Raw genomic sequence first — 20,443 nt, forward strand, 5'->3', positions numbered from 1 at the left:
AATGCTTACTTGGAGAAAATGCCATTTGTGGGATACGTAAGCACTCTATTGATGGTGGTTTAGCATTAGACACATCACACAAGTAGCCGCAAAGTTAGAAAAGCCGAGAATGATGAGCAACGCATTGATTTCTGTAACACCGTAAATCTTCCAGCGACTACCTGCTGCAATTTTTAAAAACATTATGGGGTTTTACGAGCCAAAACCACGATCTGATTATGAGGCACGTTGTAGTGGGGGACTCCTGAAATTTGGACCACCTGGGGTTCTTTAACGTGCACCTAAATCTAAGTACACGGACGTTTTTGCATTTCGTTTTTGCATTACAGCGTTACGGTGCCTTTACACAAAAACCTGACAACCGCGTCGTCGCTCACACGTCTTTTAACCTTCTCGTCGTCACTCACATTCTTCTAACATCAAGCCTAAATATTCTACCCACGTCGAAAGAACATTGCAGCAAGCGCCTCGGGCATACTCTGTTATCCAGAATGCAATCTTCATGGTGCTCGAATCCCTTCACCAGAAGTCTTGCGTAACAGACACTAGTCCAACCTCATCTAGAATTTGAGGTCCCTATTTGATCATCTCACCAGGCATACCTAATCCACATTCTCGACCCGATCCAAAGTCGGGCTGTTCGTTTCGTTTCCGCAGATTACAGTTTATATTCGAGTGTAACTAATGTTAAGTTGTCCCTGTCCCTACCATCCTTGGAAACGTACCAGAATGCAGCGTTCCTTTGTAGGCTACATAAATCATTTATAGTGAGTACCTCCCATCAAAGCCATTCGTTCGTCCATACCCCAAATGGGTACCGTCTAGGTATCATCTTTGCGCAGGTATGCCCTCTAGGTACCATTTTTGTACAGGTACCATCTAGGTACCTGCTCAAGCACCTCAGTTTTCAGTCTGTTTTCAGTCGTACCGTGCCTTTAACTGGTCTCCTCTACTACGTGCCATTATGCATTTGTATGGTTTTCCCGATAAAATCACCCACAAAAATTGCCTGAGGTTTAACTTTTGTAAACCTAGTTATCACGAGCGAAAGGTATGTTTGGGCAGAACTTTTTGTTGGGCTAGTTGGTGCATGTTACTGAATTATTTAAAGCGCCAAACCGACGACACAAGAAGAGACACGGACGAGCGAAAGCGCTCGTTCGTGTCTCTTCTTGGGTCGTCTGTTTGGCGCTTTAAATAATTCAGTAGGTATGTTTGGGTTGGTTTTGCAAAGACTATGGACAGAGTGTTTCATTAAAGTTATGCTTTATTGCAAATCTGATGGTGTGTCTCCGTGTTTCTTGAATGGTGACGAAGACGGTTTTATGGTCCATGAAGTAGTTAGCAATGGTGGCAACTTTGGCTACATACATTCAGGAATCAAGTGGTGCTTGCTGGACGATGGAGTCTAAGGTGGTCGTCTAGCTATATCTACTGGATGATTGGATTCAGCCTGTCGCTTGCGCTCAAGCGCACGCACAGACGGCCCAGCCGGCGCGCCATTCATTGCGGGACTGAGCGACCAAGCGCCGGCGAAGCAGCCATTAAACCCTCGCCTAGTCACGTGGTATCGCACTGGCAAGAATGCGAGCAAGCACAGCTGCAACGCCTCTCCGCAGCAGATCACGTGGCGTGACGTCACACCTGCCCCACTTGTGCTCCGGCGGTTCAAGGTCATTACGACGCGATGGGTGACCTTGCGAGACAAGGCATAGTAGAGCTTTCGCTTTAATAATGATCTTGTAACTTTCCGTCAAAAAATCAGTGCAACATTTGCCTATAGTGCTTTCCTTGACTAAGGGCTAGTGTTCGATTGGTTTTTTTACTGGTGTGCATAACTCATTTTATGCAAATATGTAACTATGGTCGTAGATGCTTAACCTTTCCTGCTGCTAGAAGCATTTTACATTACTAGTACTGTATAGTTTCCGTTCGTCGGTGGGAACTATATTTACCTTAACCAGAATTATCTTAACAGGAAAATTTACCAATTCCACATTTTTATTTATATTTATAGCATTGTCTAATACGTTTTTGTTTTATATCTGAACTCCCCCTCACTCAATACTCCTTCTGGAGCCTATGAGGCATATAAATAAAAAATAATAGCCACTGAATGCGTTGTCACGCATAAATAAACGGTATTTGCATCAGCGTTACACTGCAGCGACAATCTGGTTGCTGGTGAGTTGCCAAGGCGGATCGGACGGTTTCGGCCCATGTGTGTTAACCAGTATACGATAAATTGGTCTACTTACAACGGCTGGGTCTCCTTAGATTCTGCAAGAAAAATGGTCAGAAAAAAAAAACAGCAAGGTTGAGTAGCTTATGAGTGTCATTGTTAAAAACATTGGATAGGCGATTCAACGTCTTGGTGAATCCGATGAACTCCAATGTCTTCTTGGGCGAGTTGGAGGTGAGAATGGTGTGTATGAACCGTGTGATTTATTGTGGCATCCACGCTAGAGGGACAAACTTCGATCGACGTCAAGTAGAGGTTGAATCGCCTTCCAAATTTTTGTCGTCAGTTATCATCATTCTCATAATCCCCATCACAATCACCATCATCATCCCCATGATAATCGTTATTGCAATTGTTACGATCATCAACCCCATCATCATACTATTGCCATAAGCATGCCATCACAGTACCCGGCCCCAGTGGCACTTATATTCGGCCAGCCCTAGCTTCAGGATCGGCCCCTTAAAGAGGCTAGAAACAGATTATAAAGTGGTTAGAAATAGGTTATACACTGACATACCCGATACGAAAATATGTAGGCAAATCGCCCAGGAAGACATTGTCTTCAAAAACTTTGCATTGATTTAGAACAGCGCATTCAGTAGCGCTACCGGCGTGCACGTGTTAATCTGAATAGAAGCACGTCGTAACTGATCGAGGACAGTGCGGCAGATTCAAGAAGGAAACATCTAATTGAAATATAAGTAGCCGTTTACGGAAGAAGAGCTCGGCGAAATATCCCTTTGTGGATAAGCAAGGCAGGATAACGGGTTAATTAGTATTCCATTACTACCAGACTTGTAGCGCGAAGGCAAAAAAAAAAAAAACAGGCACAAATGGACCGACAAGGACAAGCGATCCTTGTATGCAACTCCCACCTCGTTCAAGAATTCGCCCATGGTAATTTTATGATTCTGGAGTAAAGACGACATCGACTGAAGGCACTCAATTAAAAAAAAAAAAGCATTCCCTTTTTGTGTTGGTGCTCATTTGCACAAGTTCAAACGCATATTGTTACAGCTCTATCGCACCTACATGGGAAACGCATAGACGTCGGACTGAAGTGACTTCTTTGATACCTTTCATTTAGGTATACTAGAAACATTCATGCCTCACGACTACTCGATATGTATTGTAGAATTCCACGCGATCCTGAGTAAAAAAAAAAAAGCATTGAGCGAACTTCCATGGCACTTTAAGAAACCTCTTAAACTGCTGGACAAGGCTAAGATGCTCCCCCGCATTATAATGTCTAAGTAGCTTGCATGAAGGAGCAGCAGGATATGGTGATGATAATGATCATCATAAAGATCATCACCACAGTACAGAAGGCGACAAAGCTGCAGACGATGATCGTGATCAAGAAAATTATCATTCTTGTGATAATCAGCTGCTGCTGTTTCACCGTCTGCTATCATCATCATCATTATCATTACGAGTTGATAATGACCATCATGATCATGACGACGTGAGCATCCATTGCGCTCTCCACATATAGATGCTGGAAACTCAATATCTCTCTGATTCTTCGCTAAGAAAAACAATATCATCCACGCACAATAAATTAAGGAGACGCTGCTCCACGTCCACGCCCACTTCATTTGCACGAAAGATCATATCCTAACTTATGGCTTGATAATATGAAATTTCCCTTCGAAACGAGGTTATGGTAGATGCCATTAAGCTGGTTTTGTTTACCTTTCTGCGCTTATTGAGTTTCGCGTTAACAACCTATGAAAGATGACACATTTATTCAGTGCACACACTAAATCTTGTCTATGCTCACTCACTTTGCGCCACCAATATTCCAGTAGCCATATTACATCCTTCTGCGGCGTAGATTCATTAATATTTGCGCTATTGCACTTAAAGCTCAAGGCCTCATCAAATACATCCTAATTGACCTCTCTACGTACACTGCGACACGCTTGTTTTATCTAGTAATTTTGCACTGTCATTCGAGACCTGCGCGGTTAGAGCCCTCCGCGAGGTCGCCTTTCTACGGCGCAACGACGATCGAAATCACTCTCAAAATCAAAGATTTCGCGCAACAATAAGCAACGAGACATTACAATGCGCCGCAGCGTTTGGCATGTCACGCCGTGGTAGGACGCGAACCAATGTGAAAAAAAGACCAGGACAGGAAAGAACTTCCTACTCCACATTGTTCTGCGTGATAATTATGAGCAAACTATGACAGTGATAATTAGGAGTAAACTATCCCAGCAACCATAGTGATATAACGTATCACGTTACATACCGACGGAGACTGGCACATTCTCAGCGGGCCCCGCCTGTCTCAAATCAGCCCTGGCCGTACGGTGACTGCGCGTACGGTGTCTGTCCGTACGGTGTCTGCCCGTACGGCGTCTGTCCGTACTGCGTCTGTCCGTACGGCGTCTGTGCGTACGGCGTCTGCGCCTGATCTGCCGGGTCGAACGCCTGGCCGTACGCAGCTGGATCGTTGTAAAAGCCAGGTTCGTACTGCATGGCAGCGATAAAGCTGGGAAACTGCAAGTGGAAATTAACGTTGCGCTCACGGCGTTCAAAGGGACACTAAAATTGAAAATGAGTTGCGCTGAGCGGATTTAGCAAATTCACCTTCCATAGTGGAATAACAAAGTTCTTACCGAGATACTTTCAGAGAGCTTGCCCTAAGCTTTAGAAGTACGCTCGGCGTCACCCTGGTGTAAGGCGCGGGAACGGTTTCAGCCGGGGCGCTCCGGAGGCAGCCAGCGACGTCAACGGTAGGTGCTGGGCACGTTTGGGCCCAGCAACTACCGTTAGACGTCGCTGGCTGACTCCGGTAACGCGAGGAAGGAAGGAAGGATAACAGAAGCGGAGCCATCTCCCGCTGTTTTCCGCGGACCACGCCGTGGAGGAGATGGAAAATGAAGCAATAAAGGCTCTCTGCTTAAGTCAAACGCGCAAAAGCAAATATTCCAGTCTATTCATTCCGAGCCTCCGCTCGACTTTCCCGTTGGGGCATGCAAGTGCGTCTGTCCCTCGAGTCGCATCCTACGGCGACTCGTATCACTTTCCTTTACTGTTGCTGAAAGCACGCTGTGACGCATACATGCCACTTGAGGGCTGTAGTATATTCTAGTTCCAAAGGTAATCAATTCTTCACATGCCCTATAAGCACTATGCTTCACAAACAGGCAATTCGAGAAGTACAGGTCCGAGCAATCCTTAATTGGTAAAGCTTTCTGATGACGATGATAAGCGCAGTTATCATTGATTGATGGATTGCTTGATTGATTGCTTGATTGCTTGCTTGATTGATTGCATGATTGCTTGATTGATTGATTGATTGATTGATTGATTGATTGATTGATTGATTGATTGATTGATTGATTGGGTTGACGCCTCAAAGCGAAGCAGGAAATGTGGAGGACGCCGTAGATGTTAGTCAGTTCGGTATACAAGAACTTTTGCATTGTACTGCGATCAACCGCATCACATATTGCCGTGTGCAAAATGCACAATGAATTAGTGAACAGAGCTCTTTAGAGAACCTGCGTAATACACTCACATTCTCACACACACTGCCCTAGTTGTCCCTTTTACACATACAAGCAGTTTTCACAATTGCAATATCAGTCTTTGTTGGGCAGGTACAGAGTTATAAGCTCGGCGCTTCTATTTTTCATGCGCTCAACAATAATAACAGCTTTGTCGAGGCATGCGACACAGAAGAACCGCTCACCTTTTCAAATCGAGGCACCGTTCGAGGACTAGCAGGACCTGGCTCGAGACAGTCCGGCGCGTCTCGAGGAAATGACGATGGTGATGATGGTGTTCAACAATGGCATGTTCCCACTACGAGCTAGATGTTGAGACTCTGGCTCCACAAGGAAACATAATGACCACAGGAACTATGAGGAGAAAAAAAGCAAAACCTAAAGATAATCACGAAAAAGCAAGGATACCGCATAGTAATCGACAGGCAAATAATAACCTTGTCTCTCATGGAGATAATGAATAACAGTCGATAAAAGGTCGATGCATTAAGCAAATCATAATTTAATAAAATAGAAGTGAAATGAACCAAAAATAGAGAAGAAAAAATATAGGAAATAAAAGAAAAACGATCATAGCACGTCTTTATGTCACTTCAAAATTAAAAAGATAGAAACACGCAGATCCAACGCTATGTTGGAATCCAGATAACGCGAACCTCGTTTGAGCAACCGTTTCGAATGACACGAGCACAGCCTCACCGCGTGCAGCTGTTTACCACCTGCGCCACGAACACAAAGGCAATCTAGGACTCTTATCAAGGAAATAATGCTGATAAGGAGTGTACGCCCAGAGAAGTGCGACTGTACGGCGCCTATAACTCTTATTATGGAAATAATGCTGACAAGGAGTGTACGCCCAGATAAGTATGGCCGTACGAAATATATCCAAATACATTTGAGGCTCCATACACGCCTGGTGTCCCAGGGTCACATCCATTCTGGGGGATTGGTCAAAAAAGTCGCAGTTTCGCCCGAAAGGCAAATCATTGCGAAAGCAAATTAGTAGAGAGCTATACGAAGCAAGGATAGTAATTTAATGGGCCGCATGAAGTTATAAACATTCGCTTACTAACTAAATAGACAAGCACGGTATCACGCGCGCACAGGTAAACATGAACACATCTCGCTCGATGACCGCGGAAACTCGCTGTGAAAACGACGGAGTGAGAAAGCACGCCAGCAGCAGCGGACAAATTGCTGTCTGTCGTCTCACTTCAACGCGAACTAAATGTCGAAAGCACAGCGCATACGAAGCTACCGGCACTAGGCGTATGCGCTTTGTCCCAATCGCAGATCGATTTGAAGATGAGGCTCGCGCGGGCGCGCACTTCGCTATCTCAGATCGCTTTCAAGATACGGCGCCCGCGCGGTCGTGCTGTGAGCAGCAGCAGCCGACGGAGCGGAATGCACCCCCCTCCCTCTCCCTCCCTCTATGTCGTCTCGCCCCCGTTTCTCGCGCGCGAAGGACCGCGCGCTTCCGACCTGCCTTCCTCCGTCGCGTGCGCTAAACTGAGCCGCGATTGCCGGCTCACCCTCGTACGCTTTCACTCGCTAACACAGCGTACGGCGCGCGGCAACGATTTTATCGCCGTTGAACTTTATGCGGAACCTCACGGCGACGACGACAGCAGAAATGCACTTGCAGCGTCCATATAATTGCTGTCGAAATAAAATTTGCACACAGCCTCAATGGCACACACACACACTCGCGCGCACCCAGTGCCGAAGTATTCTGTTCGGGCACGTACGCAGTGACCCGCGCTGTCTACTTGGTAATACAAACAGCCAGCAGCGTGTTCTCATTTCCGGCACATGACCCAGTGGCCCGCGTTGTGCACTAGGAAAGACTGCACCTGGAGCTTCCCTAGCGACCCAAGTTGTTTATACATATCCATAAACATATCTGGCGAGGAAACGACCACAAGCACCAAAGCCTTGGGAAGAGGGAAAATGATATTTGCATTTAATAAAGTTCAATCTGAGAGAGAGAGAGAGAGGGGGGGGGAGAAGGAAATGCGGGAATGTTAAATGTTATCACGGAAACCTCGATGGCAGCACTGAAGGGTCAACTTTTCAATCATTAAATCAACTTCAATAAAATTTCGTAACATGCTTAAACTTCCGGTCGTTGTGATATATTTTAAATTTGATCGACCTGCCACAAATGAAAAAAAAATGTTATGGTCATCATACTGATCAGTTAAGTGTGTCAGCGTAGGAAAGCTATCATTTCAGAAATAATAAAGATGTAGTGACCATTTTTGAAAAGACACCATATAGGTGGCCTATAATGCAAGGTGAGACAGACACTTCTATTTTATGCCGTTTCTGTAAAAATTCCGCTACTTGAAAACAGTTTGCTTCTTGTTTTGTCACCATATGTCAAACAGTTTGTATTTTCATTGTTTTAGGAAATTCTAATTTAATCCCATTCCACTCTGTGAAGGTGGATGACCAGCGAAGCTGTGTATGTGGTGATTGACCATTGCTCCTGTGAAACGTTCCAAGTTTGCGGCATCGGCGCCACATGGACGGTTAGCATGCCTTTCCGGTTCGCGGTCCTGGCGGGCAGCACGCTTACGCTTGGCGTCCGCGGCCCGCTCATCGTCGGTGGTCTCCCTCCGCCGCCGCCGCCGCCACGCCCAATCCCTTTTCTGTTCACGCCGTCGTTCTTAGTAGGCACGCTGTTCTTCTTCGGACCGTACGCAACGCGCGGCCTACCCATTTCACAGTCTGAGCAAAACTGAGGAAAGGAGCCTACGTAGAGTGTGACGTCAGGAGACAGAAGACACTCAGATTGGTAGTCACTAGTTTGAATACGCGGGATATCGTACACCTGTAGGGTGCGAACATAAACAAGGCCGACGCGGGTCAAGGTGTAGTATCTGTTCTTATGAGCTTAATGCCCGAGACGGGTTGTATTTGGACCCAAGATACTAAACTTATTTCGGCAAGCTGGCGGAGTGCTTGAAGCCTGCTTCTCCTCCGCCGCGGGTAGGCCCGGCATTGCACGATCTTCGGTATTTTTTGGTCTACGGACATCGATCCGCTGGAAACTAGCCATATAGAGCTTCGCTGCAACAAAATTTAGAAACCTAAAAAGTACCTTGTCTTCTTCTACTGCGACAGCAATTAAATGGTCACTCCAGGCGTATTTCTGCCGTCGCCGCGATGTTCCGTATAAAGTCGAAGGGCGATAACGTCTTTGTCGCCGCGCGCAGTATGCTGTATGTCCGAGTCAAAGCGTACGAGCGTAAGCCGACGATAGTGGCCAAGTATCGCGCGCGCAAGGGAGGAAAGTGAGGAGGAAGCGTGCCGTCTTCCGTCGCGTGTTTCTGACACCGTGGTCGCGTGCAAGGCACTGGCGGGAGGGGAAGAAGGGGGCGGGGCGTTCTACTCTGGCGGCTCCTGCGTATGGCGCGGCCGCGGGAACTCCCTAGAAAGCGATCTGCGGCGGGGACAGAGTACGCCGAGTGCTGTGTTCTCGCCGTTTAGTTCGCGTTGATACGAGAGGTAGCGCGAAGGTCAATTCGCTCGCCGCTGCTGCCGCCGCGCTTCATCACTCCAGCGTTTTGACAGCGAGTTACCGCGGTCATCGAGTGAGACGTGCTCATGTTTTCCTGTGCGCGCATGACACCATGCTTGTTAATTGAGTTAATAAGCGAATGTTTACAAATTACACGTCCGATAAAACTACTATCTCTAAATTACTAAAACTACTATAGCTGTCTACTTATTTGCTATCGCAATCGGTGCTTCGCCTTTCGGGCGAAACTGCGACATTTATTTTTCTATCGCAACTTTCATGCTGATGTCGCTGATAATTGGTTGTGTAGCTCGTGCCAGGTTCATGCCCTATATGAATGGAACTGATACACCCCGTAGATGAAAACGGGGCAAATACATGTCGACGCAGGATTCCTTTCAGTGGTTCTTTAACGCTCATAGGAATGACGAAAAGTACAGCCACGAGCTACACCGGCAGGGTACACTGAATTCGTTTTCGAGCAACTATTGTTCGTGGTCTATCGAATTGAATCTGGCAGTGGTAATACGCAACAATTATTTTCCCGTTGAACATTATGTCGGATTAAGCGCTTTTATGTGGTGAATTTCCGTTCCGGATTTGCGATCCAAACTCGATGCTCGGAGCGCAAGGCTGCCGCGTTTTTTTGGGCGACCGAAGGACGGTGGGAACACAGTTGATACCTACCTAATACAGTACACCCGAATATATGAAGCAGGCTAGGTGACATTTGTCACCGCCCCTTTTCAAAGGGTATGCCAATAAATCATCATGCATTATGGTATACGATGAAGGCGAGGGCCTTTGTGACGCACCGTCAATGCAATCTGCCGCGCAGCTATCACCGGTGGCTGATCACCGCGTTGGAATCGCCGAGCACTGCACATTTCACGGACGTAGCACGTGGCTTCCAGGTGCTTCATGTTCCGCATGAAAAGCTACATGCTGTCTACCTTGCGTTGAAAATAAACTACCAGAGACACGTTCTTAAGAGCACTCAGTGCATTTATTTCAAGGATTTTTTTTTTTACTCCGAGACACTGTCAAAGCTAAAATGAGCTGTGTGGGGTACAACAGGCGAACCGGTAATATCGATAAACACGCGCAACACTGATAAAAACACAGACACGTATGAGACTAAAACACAATACTGATGAAATACTCATGGCGCTTGTCTTCCTAGTAACGCAGGTTCGTGGAATCGAAGAGTACCGAGGTTTTAAGTATCTCAGACCACAGAGGGCAGCACACAAACAGACCGCTCGAGGATAGCGCCAATATACAAATGAGGACGCAGACAGGTAAGCGCTAAAGACAATCAAATGGTAAGTGATTAAATGATGTTTATACGTATAGCAGCAGAGAACATCGATATCCTCTTTGTCTTAATACTCGCGGCTCTTGCTAAAAACAAAACACCCCTAAAGTTTCTTTGCCCGGTTCGCGCGACTATTCCAGAATTCTTCGAATCATGTTTGTCGCCTCAGCACCGTCCACGTACGCGAGTTTCTGGACTTTCTCGACCAGCGCTGGACTGCAGGAGACGGTCGCGAAGGCTACCGCGCAGCGCGTCAAGCGGGCCTCCTCGACTACAAAATGCGCCGCGCAGGTTAGGTAGCCGAGGTTGCGACCGAGAACATCTTCGACGACGAACCTTTCGCCTTGCGTTTCTCCGTCCACAGATTCCAGGACTTGCAAACGCAAGATGGTCGTGTTCTCGCGGACGTCTGCAGCGAGGAGCTGGACAAACGCTTCGTTCTCAAGTCTGTCCGGGGATTCGAAAGAGACTTCGCACAGCGTCTCGCTGGCGACCAGCTCGTAAGCTAAGAAGCACAAGTTGGCCCTGCCTAGACGAAACCCGTCAATTCGCAGCACTTGGATGCCCGGGTTTTCGAAGATGGCCTCGAGAAGAACGGTGCGAGAGGTCCCAGCTCCTCGAAGACAAAGACTCAGGTCTGGCTGGTAACAACCCGTCAGTGCGAGCTCTCTCAGTGGGATAGCAACGCCCAAGTACTTGCTCAACGAGCGAATCGTGACGACGTCACCCACGACATTCTGCGTCAGGAAGAGATGAAGCGTAGTCACCTGGTACCAGCTGCACGCCAGGCGGACCGTGTTCTGAAACACCTCCGGTCTCGGCTCGCAGATCGAACTGACGGCCACGTGACGCAACCCTTCCGGAAACTCGTGGAGCATGCTTAGCGCCGCCGAGTCGACAAGGTACTCGCCTTCTATACGAACTCGGCCGCTCATGTCGGTTTCCCGGATGATTCGGCATACCTCGTTCAATTCGTGCAGCGCCACGTCTCTGAGCGAGATGGTCGCAAGGTATTGGAAGGTGGTGGCGGTGTTGAAGAGAGCTGCGAGGTGCTCCGGCTGGAGTCCCACGAAACTGAGGGCGAGGAAGGAGAGTTCGATACGCGCGGTGTCGTCGAACGCCTGAAGCCAGGGACAGATGAGTTTCGAGATGGCGGGATCCGGTTCTTCCCAGTCTGTCGTTCTAGCTTCGACCCGAGACGACCCAGGCGGCGACTCCTCCGCGCTCCAGTAGCAGCCGCCGATGTCGAGGTGTTCGAGGAGCCCGTCCTTCCGAGACACGAGTTGAGCGAGCAGGCACGCGCAGTCGGCGTTTAGGAGGAAGCCGGCAAGCTTGAGCTTCCAGAGAGTGCCGCGATCGACGAGCGGCGGGATCACGCACATTAGGTCCATGTGCGTTTTGGCAGCGTCCGATTCTACGACTTCCATGCTCAGAGAGCCCAGCCGCGTGCTGTTGGACAGAAAAACGGTGAACCCAGAGACTCCGTTCGAGAGATACGAGTGCACAATGCTGCCGTGCAAGGACAGGTTCTCGATAGTGACGTTGTGCCGGAGGGAGGCGACGACGCGCATCCTGTGTGCCGCGTCGATGACGAGTCCCGACATGGAGAGAGTGGTGAGACTCGTCGTGTCCAGCAGGAGCGTACAAAGCGCTTCCAGCAGGACCAAGGGTGCTGCGCCGGTGCCCGTGATAACCAGTTCATGCAGGTTGGTCATCGTGGCGATTGCACGGAACATGTCATCTTGGATCCATCTGTGCAGAAAGGCGGCAACTTGGTTAAAAAGTCTTCTCGTAAGCAATGCATTGAACGCAACGGATCGCGAAAAGAACGTGCATGTCATCAGTCAAGATACTTAAAATAGACGAACAAGAACGCCCAGTGCGTAACGTACCGCAGGCTGCGACTCGTTGTCGCGATTGCGCAATAACGTAACGCCCACACCGCCCGCTTCGGTCCAATTTGTGCTATCTACTTGCTCTCTGGCATCGCACACAGCAAGCAAGCAACGGGAAAAATCAGTCATTGATTTGCGTCATCTCTCGAAGAGGACAAAACGTCGGTATTTCCCGAGGTCAGCTGTTCGACTGACCAGAGCGGGACGCAGCGTTAGGGCCGGGTACTGAACCCCTTAATATCCCAATTCGTGACTCGATTAATTTACCTCGGCTGACAAGCTCGGTACGCGGTGGTTGACTTCTATGCGCAGATCTATGGACATGCCTACCGCGGTGCCGAGAAGAGGTGGCACAGTGATCAGTGGACCTAACTTATCGCGCTAACGTGTGACCAGCGGTCAAACAAGAGCCGTCACCCGGAGCCATTTACGCATCTGTCTTGCTAGGTTAGCTAACGTACCGCGCAAAGCTAGAACGCTAGTGAAATCCCAACTATACGCCCAAGAGCCAGTGAAGAAGCACGCGTACCTGTAGCCGCAAAATAGGCTGTTGAAGGTCAACGCCTTCAGGCTCGTGCTTTGCTGAAGCGCCGAGACGACGCGCTCCTCGGTACTCGCCGAGCCCGCTGCCCTCGCAAATGAGTTCGTCGAGCTCAACGCTCACGACACAACGGTGCCGAACCAAGAGGACGTGGAAGAGAAGCCGCGCGTCGCGACTGCGTACTTCTTGCTGGAGGCCACTGCTGCCCATGTGGACCACCCGCACCAGGGACAGTTCTCCGGGTGCCCGGAGTTCTCGCAGCTGCAAGCCGACGTGCCAGAGGAAGCGATTCCAGGCGGACAGCTGTTCGAGAACATGACAACAGGACACTCGAATGCGGCCATCGTCGTCTTCACCAGCCGTGCAAGGAGCGGTTAGGTCTAATCCCGGGAAACGAACGTCAATTTCGTCAGCATCCAGTTCTTCCAGGCCGGCGGGTATCCTGTGGGCCATGGCGTGGCGGGGGCGGCGGCCGTCGAAGGTGTTTGCACCGCTACGCGATGCTCGAGAAATGAGCCGCTCTGGGCCGCTATTTTGTAGCGATGCGTTTAAAGTAATAATGCCTTTTCGCGCTTATCGCGCTTTGTCAGTGGTCAGAGCGACGGTCCGCTCACGATATCAACGTTGATAACGCGAGCGGGCCGTCGCTCTGACCACTGACAAAGCGCGATAAGCGCGAAAAGGCATTATTACTTTAAAGGCATCGCTACAAAATACCGGCCCTGCACTTTTTACTTGTGCTTAGCACAGACAGATATACCTCTTCCAGGTCGTGACGGCGCACAGATAGGTGCCAACCGTTGACTACCACGCGATCGCTGAAGTTATGGCGCTGCGCGCGGGATTGGTTTTGAGCCTTTTATCATCAGATACTAAAACTGTCCAAGCCGCACATTGTTGACGCCACAAACTGAAGTGGCTCGACCTAGAAACAATATTCTTTTTTCTGCCTGATGCGCCTGCGTGCTAGCGAGCATCACGAGTTCCTTAATTTCAACAAGTGCACGTTGCCTACATAGAGCGTGCGCACCTGCCTATCGAGGATAGTGTTCCTAAGTTTAACAGGGAGGGTGGCAGTTCACTGAGCGTGAATTCTACATTGTTCATGGGCAAACAAGTAAAAAAAAGAAAAGAAAAAGAAATACGAAGGGCAACAATTCCACGTTGGTGAGTTTAGTATTGCAATCTCTGCGCATTCAAACCGGTGGTACATGCGATAAATAGGACAACGCGGAATCTATGTCAAAACACCTGTACGCGACTTCATTTCGGCGTCTATTAACTTTCCCTCAAAAGCTATCACGAACTCACTATGCTGTCAGAAACTGTCGCCTTTTCATTCTTACATTACATGACCAAATGCAACGCATGGAAGCCGTGACACGCGTTTTTAAACCGTTAGCTTTACGCAGCTGGTTGCTCAGCTGGCGTCGTCCGCTGGCACCGTCCGCATCGAGAGACGCCCCACAAGGTGCTCCCATTGGTGGAAACGCGCGCAACGCCGCGTGCACTTCCACAAATGAAAGAGGAGTGCTCCGTGGCGCGACGGAAAGTTTGGTTCTCTATAACACCGCCAGATGGTGTTGTGCTAGATGAGACATGTGTATGCTGCAGTAAAGATCCAGAGACCACTCAGCACATCCTAATGGAATGCGACGGGATCCACCCAGCGAGAACCGTAGGTAACATGCAACTCCCAGAAGCGCTTGGGTTTAAAGTGGAAGGAAACATAAACAGATCAGCCGTAGAGATCAGCAAGAGACGATTAGAGTACTGGTGGAAAAAAAGTAGGGAAAAGATCGATACGACCTGATCTCTTAAAATCATAGGCAGCGGTACAAGCTAAATTTTTGAAAAAGGTATACAAAAATGCTAGATAAAGAACATGTGTAGTATACCTGATTAAATCAAGCAGGCTAGGTGACTATTTGTCGCCGCCCCGTTTCAAAGGGGATGCCAATAAATCATCATCATCATCATCATCATCATCGTCCTCCACGCATAATTAAAAAGTACCATGGAGATTTACAAGAATGGGAAGAAAGAAATTAGAATACAAAATCTGTACAATAACACAGAGGGCAGTGCCTTGCTATTTGAAGCTCGACCTGGTTGCCTAAGAACCAAATCATACCGGAACTAGATGAGGCATGTGCATGCTGCAGGACAGATCCGGAGACCGCTCAGCACATCCTAATGGAATCCGATACGTGGGATTCACCCAGTGAGAACCGTAGGTAACGCACACCTTCCAAAAGCGCTTGGGTTTTAAGTGGACGGAAGCATCAACCGGTTAGCAGTCGAGATAAGAAAGAGACGTTTAGAGTATTGGTGGTAAAAAAAAGCAGGAAAGAGATTATTACATATCATGGAAGCTTTGCCGCGTCGCGTTGACCAGATCGTGTTTAACATCACGGCGTTGGGCTCGCCGGCTGCGGTGCATCTCCCGGCGCTCTGCTGCGCTGCGGGAGCGTGCATGTGCTTAGAAAAACTTTTTTTTCTTGGGCGAGCTGGTTTGTAACTAAGAAGGAAAGACATTAGCCCCAAAAGAGACAAGGACGAGACGAGTACGCAGGACTGGCGCTGAACAAGAACTGAAGTACAACCTGAAAATGAATATTTGACAACAAAACGATTTCGAACTAACAAAGTGTCATTATCCTTTGGTCTGCGGCCTCTGAAGTGGCATCTACCTCAGGCCCTACACTCCCCGCGCTTCACTCCCCTTGGCAGGAAGCCGTCGTGTCAGGCCAGGTGGTGAAGCATAGGGAAAAAAAAAGCAACTACTGCAAATGTCAAAGGGAGGAACTATATAATAATGCAGAAATATTTTTTGAGAGAGAGAGAGAGAGAGAGAGAGAGAAAATTGTTCTCTAACTCGCGACTGGAACTGAGAACCTCCTATTCATGAGCTAGACGCTTTCACGCGGCGTGGCAAATCCCGAAAGGACAGTCTTTAACTGCTGTCGCGTAGTGGAGCTCGGTTATGGACAAAACGAAGCAAAGCGCGTCCTCCTTCGTGGTACAGCAGCACTTAGGGAAATGCAGATTCCGAGAAGTCAAAGTACCCAGATGACTCCCTAGCAAATCACGCATGCGCACGACGCCCGGACAAATGCGAGAAAGAAGGACTCCAGCCTGGCTACAGCAAAGGCGAGGCACACGTTTGAGACGATGTGCGCGCACAGCCGCACGGTGTCGCTGTCATTGCTTGCGCTTGTCTGTGAGGTGCAGCCGAGTAGCAGCCGCACAATGCGAGCGCGCTTATACTATAGGCAAGTGAAAAACACAGAGACAATCCCAGGATTACACGATAGGGTGTACAAGCTGCCCGTAATTTGACAATTACGTTCATTGGTTTCTGCATATAGATGCTTTATAACACGCAATTTTGCTATTCTGACGGAGCTTATTATCATTGCTAAAGTAAGGGGTGAAAGTTCTGCGTCAATTCCGCCATTTTGATACGCAAATTGCTGCGCCAAATTGCGTCGAAAGCGTAAAAATTAGTGAAACTGCACCACGCTGCGCCAGAACAGCTTCGGCTCTGGCAGGCGCCAGCGAATGAACGCCGGCGCGGTGCCGGGCGTTGTGTAGTTATTATTGCGATAACAATTATATGGACACTCCAGGTGCATTTCTGCCGTCGGCGTCGCTGTGACGTTCCGTATAAAGTTCGTATCGTCACCGCACGCCGTATGCTGTACGCGAGAGTGACAGCGTACGAGGGTGAGCCGACGATGGCAGCTCAATCTCGCAAGGAAAGCGGGGAGGAAGCGCGCCGTCTTCCATCGCGCGCATAGGCACCGGGTGGTGGGAGGGGGGGGGGGCGCGTTTTACGCCGGCGGCTGCTGCGTATGGCACGGCCGCACGGGTCCTATCTTGAAAGCGATCTGCGATGTGCGCTGTGTTTTCGCCGCTTAGTTCGCGTTGAAGCGAGAGGCAGCACGAAGGTCAATTCGCTCGCTGCTGCTGCCACGCTTCCTTACTCCAGTGTTCTGACAGCGAGTTTCCACGGTCATCGGGTGAGATGTGTTTATGTCTGCTTGTGCGTGCGTCACACCATGCTTGTCAATTTAGTTAGTAAGCGAATGTTTACAAGTTCATATGGCCGACAAATCTACTATCCTTATACTATCCTTACTAATTTGCTATCGCAATCCATGCTTCGCCTTTCGGGCAGTACTGCGACTTTTCTCCGAGGTCATGTTAAAATAATTTTCGCATTCGAGCCCCCCGCCAGTGGTACACGCACACAAGTGCACACAGGCCCCCTAAATAACACTAAAGCCAGCAACATTGTTGTATCAGTTTTAACTTGCCGACCGAGCCCGGGCCGGGAGAGGAGGTTCGGGGCTTATCCGCGTCACGTGGTCGTGCTGGTCTCGTTCCCGGGGAAACAAGCGCGCTAGCGTGCACGCTCTGCCGACCAGGCCTTTTCTTGCTTTCTTTTTTCTTTCCTTTTTTTTTTAATCGCGCCGGCGTAATGACAGTTGCTGGTGGTCGCGGCTCGCAGCGCCCCGATCGCGATGATCGCGAATCCTGATATCACCGCCGTCAAAGAGGTCAAACTGAGAGGGCGAGTGGCAAGGGGACTCGGAAGGAAGAGGCCGGAGAGAGGACTAATGTCACTACCTTTGCCATATTCAGGGTGATTAAGGCCTTGCACCCAACCACTCAATGCGAATTCCACATGCCACCGCGGTGGTGCTAGTGAGTCTAGTGAGCGGCAAAGCGAATTCGGTCACGTGCAAAGCATCTGTTTCAACCAGTTGTTGCATGTGAGATTGCCTAAAATGTATTTGAATAAGCGCTTACTCTGTGGTGTTTAATATTCCTCGCTTCTTCACATCTATTTGGATACACCTTCGGTCATTTCACCAGAACTTAATAGAAAAATAGTATGAAAATGTTGTTAAGATGCTCTTTATCGCTTTTAATGCTGCAGAATGCAAGGTTTTGTGACTGTTATTCTGCTTAATCATATTAATGCTGTAAATTAAAATTTTCTTGCTCCGAACCACTCAACTAGTAAGATATATGTGCTACGGACTGCTTGAAAATTGGAATTTGTCTGCTACAACCTGCTACAAGATGAAGCTTTACGTGCTCCAAAAATCATTACAAATTTACTTTGGGCATTCCCAACCCTGTAAAAAGTTTAGACCGAAACTTTAATTACTATTAAGTTTGTTTTATGCCTACCCGATGCCGGGTCAGTCCTCCATAGTGGACATAAGGCATGGGGTAATAACAACAACGTTCTCTCGCGCGAGCGCGGGAGATATTAGTGGTGTCATTGCTGAAGAAATCACCAGCATCATCGTGAAAAGCCCCAGCGGCGCGTTCTAGCCAGCTTTCCCGGTTGCGTGACCAGTTCTTCTAGTTTGTCCCGGTAAGCGTCGACGTCACGCTGCCTGCGTCACCCAGCACGGATTTCGCTGCGCGTATGCCACAGTATAGGAACCCTACATAAGCCCGAAGACGCTGGGACTCTTATTTCTTAGCTTCGTCGACGGCCGCGGCTGCAGGGCTGCGAAGAAAACGAAACGACTTCCCGAACGCTGACAGGCTGACAGACGATTGTCTGAGTTCCGCGGCGGTAGCTTAAGGGCTCTGGAGGTGGGTTGTTGCAGAGATGAGGCGGCGAGCTCCAAGTCCCCGGGGCCATGGGCTGGTTGCAGGCGTCGTATGTGAAGCTGCTGTTCTAAAGGGTCCCCTAAACGGTTAGGACAAATTTTGCAGACGCGTTGAGTACAGGTACAGTAAAACATTCACGCCACTATTTAAGTGAAGCGTCTAATATTAAGAGAGCTACGGACGATTGCAAGTTACCCTCCTCTCTAGCCATGCTTTTTTTCTCCTCAACTCGTACGGCGAGCGATCGGGCCTATAAGCTATGCCTTCACTGACTCAGCGTCATGACGTGACGTCGTGTCGTCTACTTTCGGTGTCTTGGAGCCAGCGGGCGAAGCCTCTCCAACCTCCCCGCTAACCGCTTGGCCGTCGATCCATAGCGAGAGCTAACCAAGCAGCGGTCATTGCGAGCGTTCTTTCGCAGCGCTGAGCGTGTCCTGTATCCGGTAACCGCAGGCGAGCTGGGCGTTTTGACGGATGGGCGGAGTTGTAAATCTGAGCGGTCCTTAATCTTAAAGCGACCTGAATGGTGCAGCCACTCGGTAGCGCAGAGATTATCTATAGCCAAACACCGAGCTAATATCGCTGTAACCAAGTGGAATACGTTTTAAACGTTTAAAAGAGCAACGTGTTCACGATTACTCTTCTACCGAAAATTTACACCAGCAGCAAAGTAAAATACACTTGGTTACTGCTATATTACCTCTGTTTTGTCTGGTGGAGCTCTGCACCACCAGGTGGCTGGGCATCCTGCAGACCGCTCACGTTTGCGCCTCCGCCCGTCTGACAAAACGCCCAGTCCGCCGGCATTTGCCGGAATACCGGACACTTAAAGCTTTATATTGCGGTAGTAATCCTCTTGCGTGAAGTGACGGTCGCAAACGCGTAGATCCTGGCGCCAATCGGATACCGACAGTCCGATGCGCTGTAGCCGCGCAGCTCGCGTCAACACGGAGCACGTCGTAACACAAGCAGACGACACTTGCTGTGTGCCGGAAGTGCTTGTGTGTAGTGATAAATTGTCGATGTGTATTCTCTTTTTGTTACTTTTTGTTTATAGAAACAAATTAACCAGCGTTCCAACTATTACGAACAACATTTGTTCACCATAGAGTTGGAAAAATTATCGATGACGCAACCTCAATATTCAATTGGATAGCTCGCCCAACTGACGTCACGTGCGCCAGCTATACTCTGTTTCAGTAGTTCTGTGCAACAGAGCCAAGGCTACGTGACCATCGAGCGCAGATTCCTGCGAAGCGAGATGTAGTGCCAGTGTTCGGAACCCGTTGCTTGTTTTAATGGCCTTAACAGGTGGTCTAGTCGGAACACATTTACTTGAAGGGCTTCTCTGCATGTTAGAGCAGCGATTTTTTTAGGTGAATTTGCTTCGTTTTAGAGCGAAAGCTCTACTACGCCATGTCTCGCAAGGTCATTCATCGCGTCGCAATAAGCTTGAGCCACCGAAGCGCGAGCCACCGGAGCGCAAGTGCGGCAAGTATGCGCACTGCGATTCTGTACACCCAGCAAAAACACTGCGTCCGTAACTTTAAAAATATTATTAAAGGCTATTAATTTCACTTGGACGCTATGAGTCGCCAAATACGACTAATGTAGCGTTGCACCACGTCGAGAGAGACTGGTAAGGGGAACAGTCTTCGGAGATGCTCCCGCCGCATCCGCGCTGCAGCACTCGCCGCTAGCAGACGACAAGGCGCGGAAGGACACATTTAAGACGTGTTCGCGGTCCAGATTGGTCG

At 49.0% G+C, this 20,443-nt stretch overlaps 1 protein-coding gene and 1 non-coding gene across 2 annotated transcripts; one reads left to right on the top strand and one right to left on the bottom strand.

The window, feature by feature from the left end:
• The first annotated feature begins 8,617 nt into the window (after window positions 1–8,617).
• On the top strand, window positions 8,618–8,802 carry LOC119454673 (U2 spliceosomal RNA). Its single transcript, XR_005192611.1, has one exon. It is a non-coding gene; the product is annotated as a U2 spliceosomal RNA (small nuclear RNA).
• A 1,472-nt stretch (window positions 8,803–10,274) lies between these two features.
• On the bottom strand, window positions 10,275–13,154 carry LOC119452719 (uncharacterized). The gene is made up of 2 exons (XM_037714675.2): window positions 13,035–13,154; window positions 10,275–12,362 (listed from the first exon to the last, which is right to left on the bottom strand). The coding sequence occupies exon 2, from the start codon at window positions 12,344–12,346 to the stop codon at window positions 10,742–10,744; it is 1,605 nt and encodes a 534-aa protein (XP_037570603.1). The 5' UTR covers window positions 12,347–12,362; window positions 13,035–13,154; the 3' UTR covers window positions 10,275–10,741.
• Window positions 13,155–20,443: the final 7,289 nt, after the last annotated feature.

This window comes from Dermacentor silvarum, chromosome 5 (assembly GCF_013339745.2).
Source record: "Dermacentor silvarum isolate Dsil-2018 chromosome 5, BIME_Dsil_1.4, whole genome shotgun sequence".
In the NCBI taxonomy this organism is placed as follows: domain Eukaryota; kingdom Metazoa; phylum Arthropoda; class Arachnida; order Ixodida; family Ixodidae; genus Dermacentor; species Dermacentor silvarum.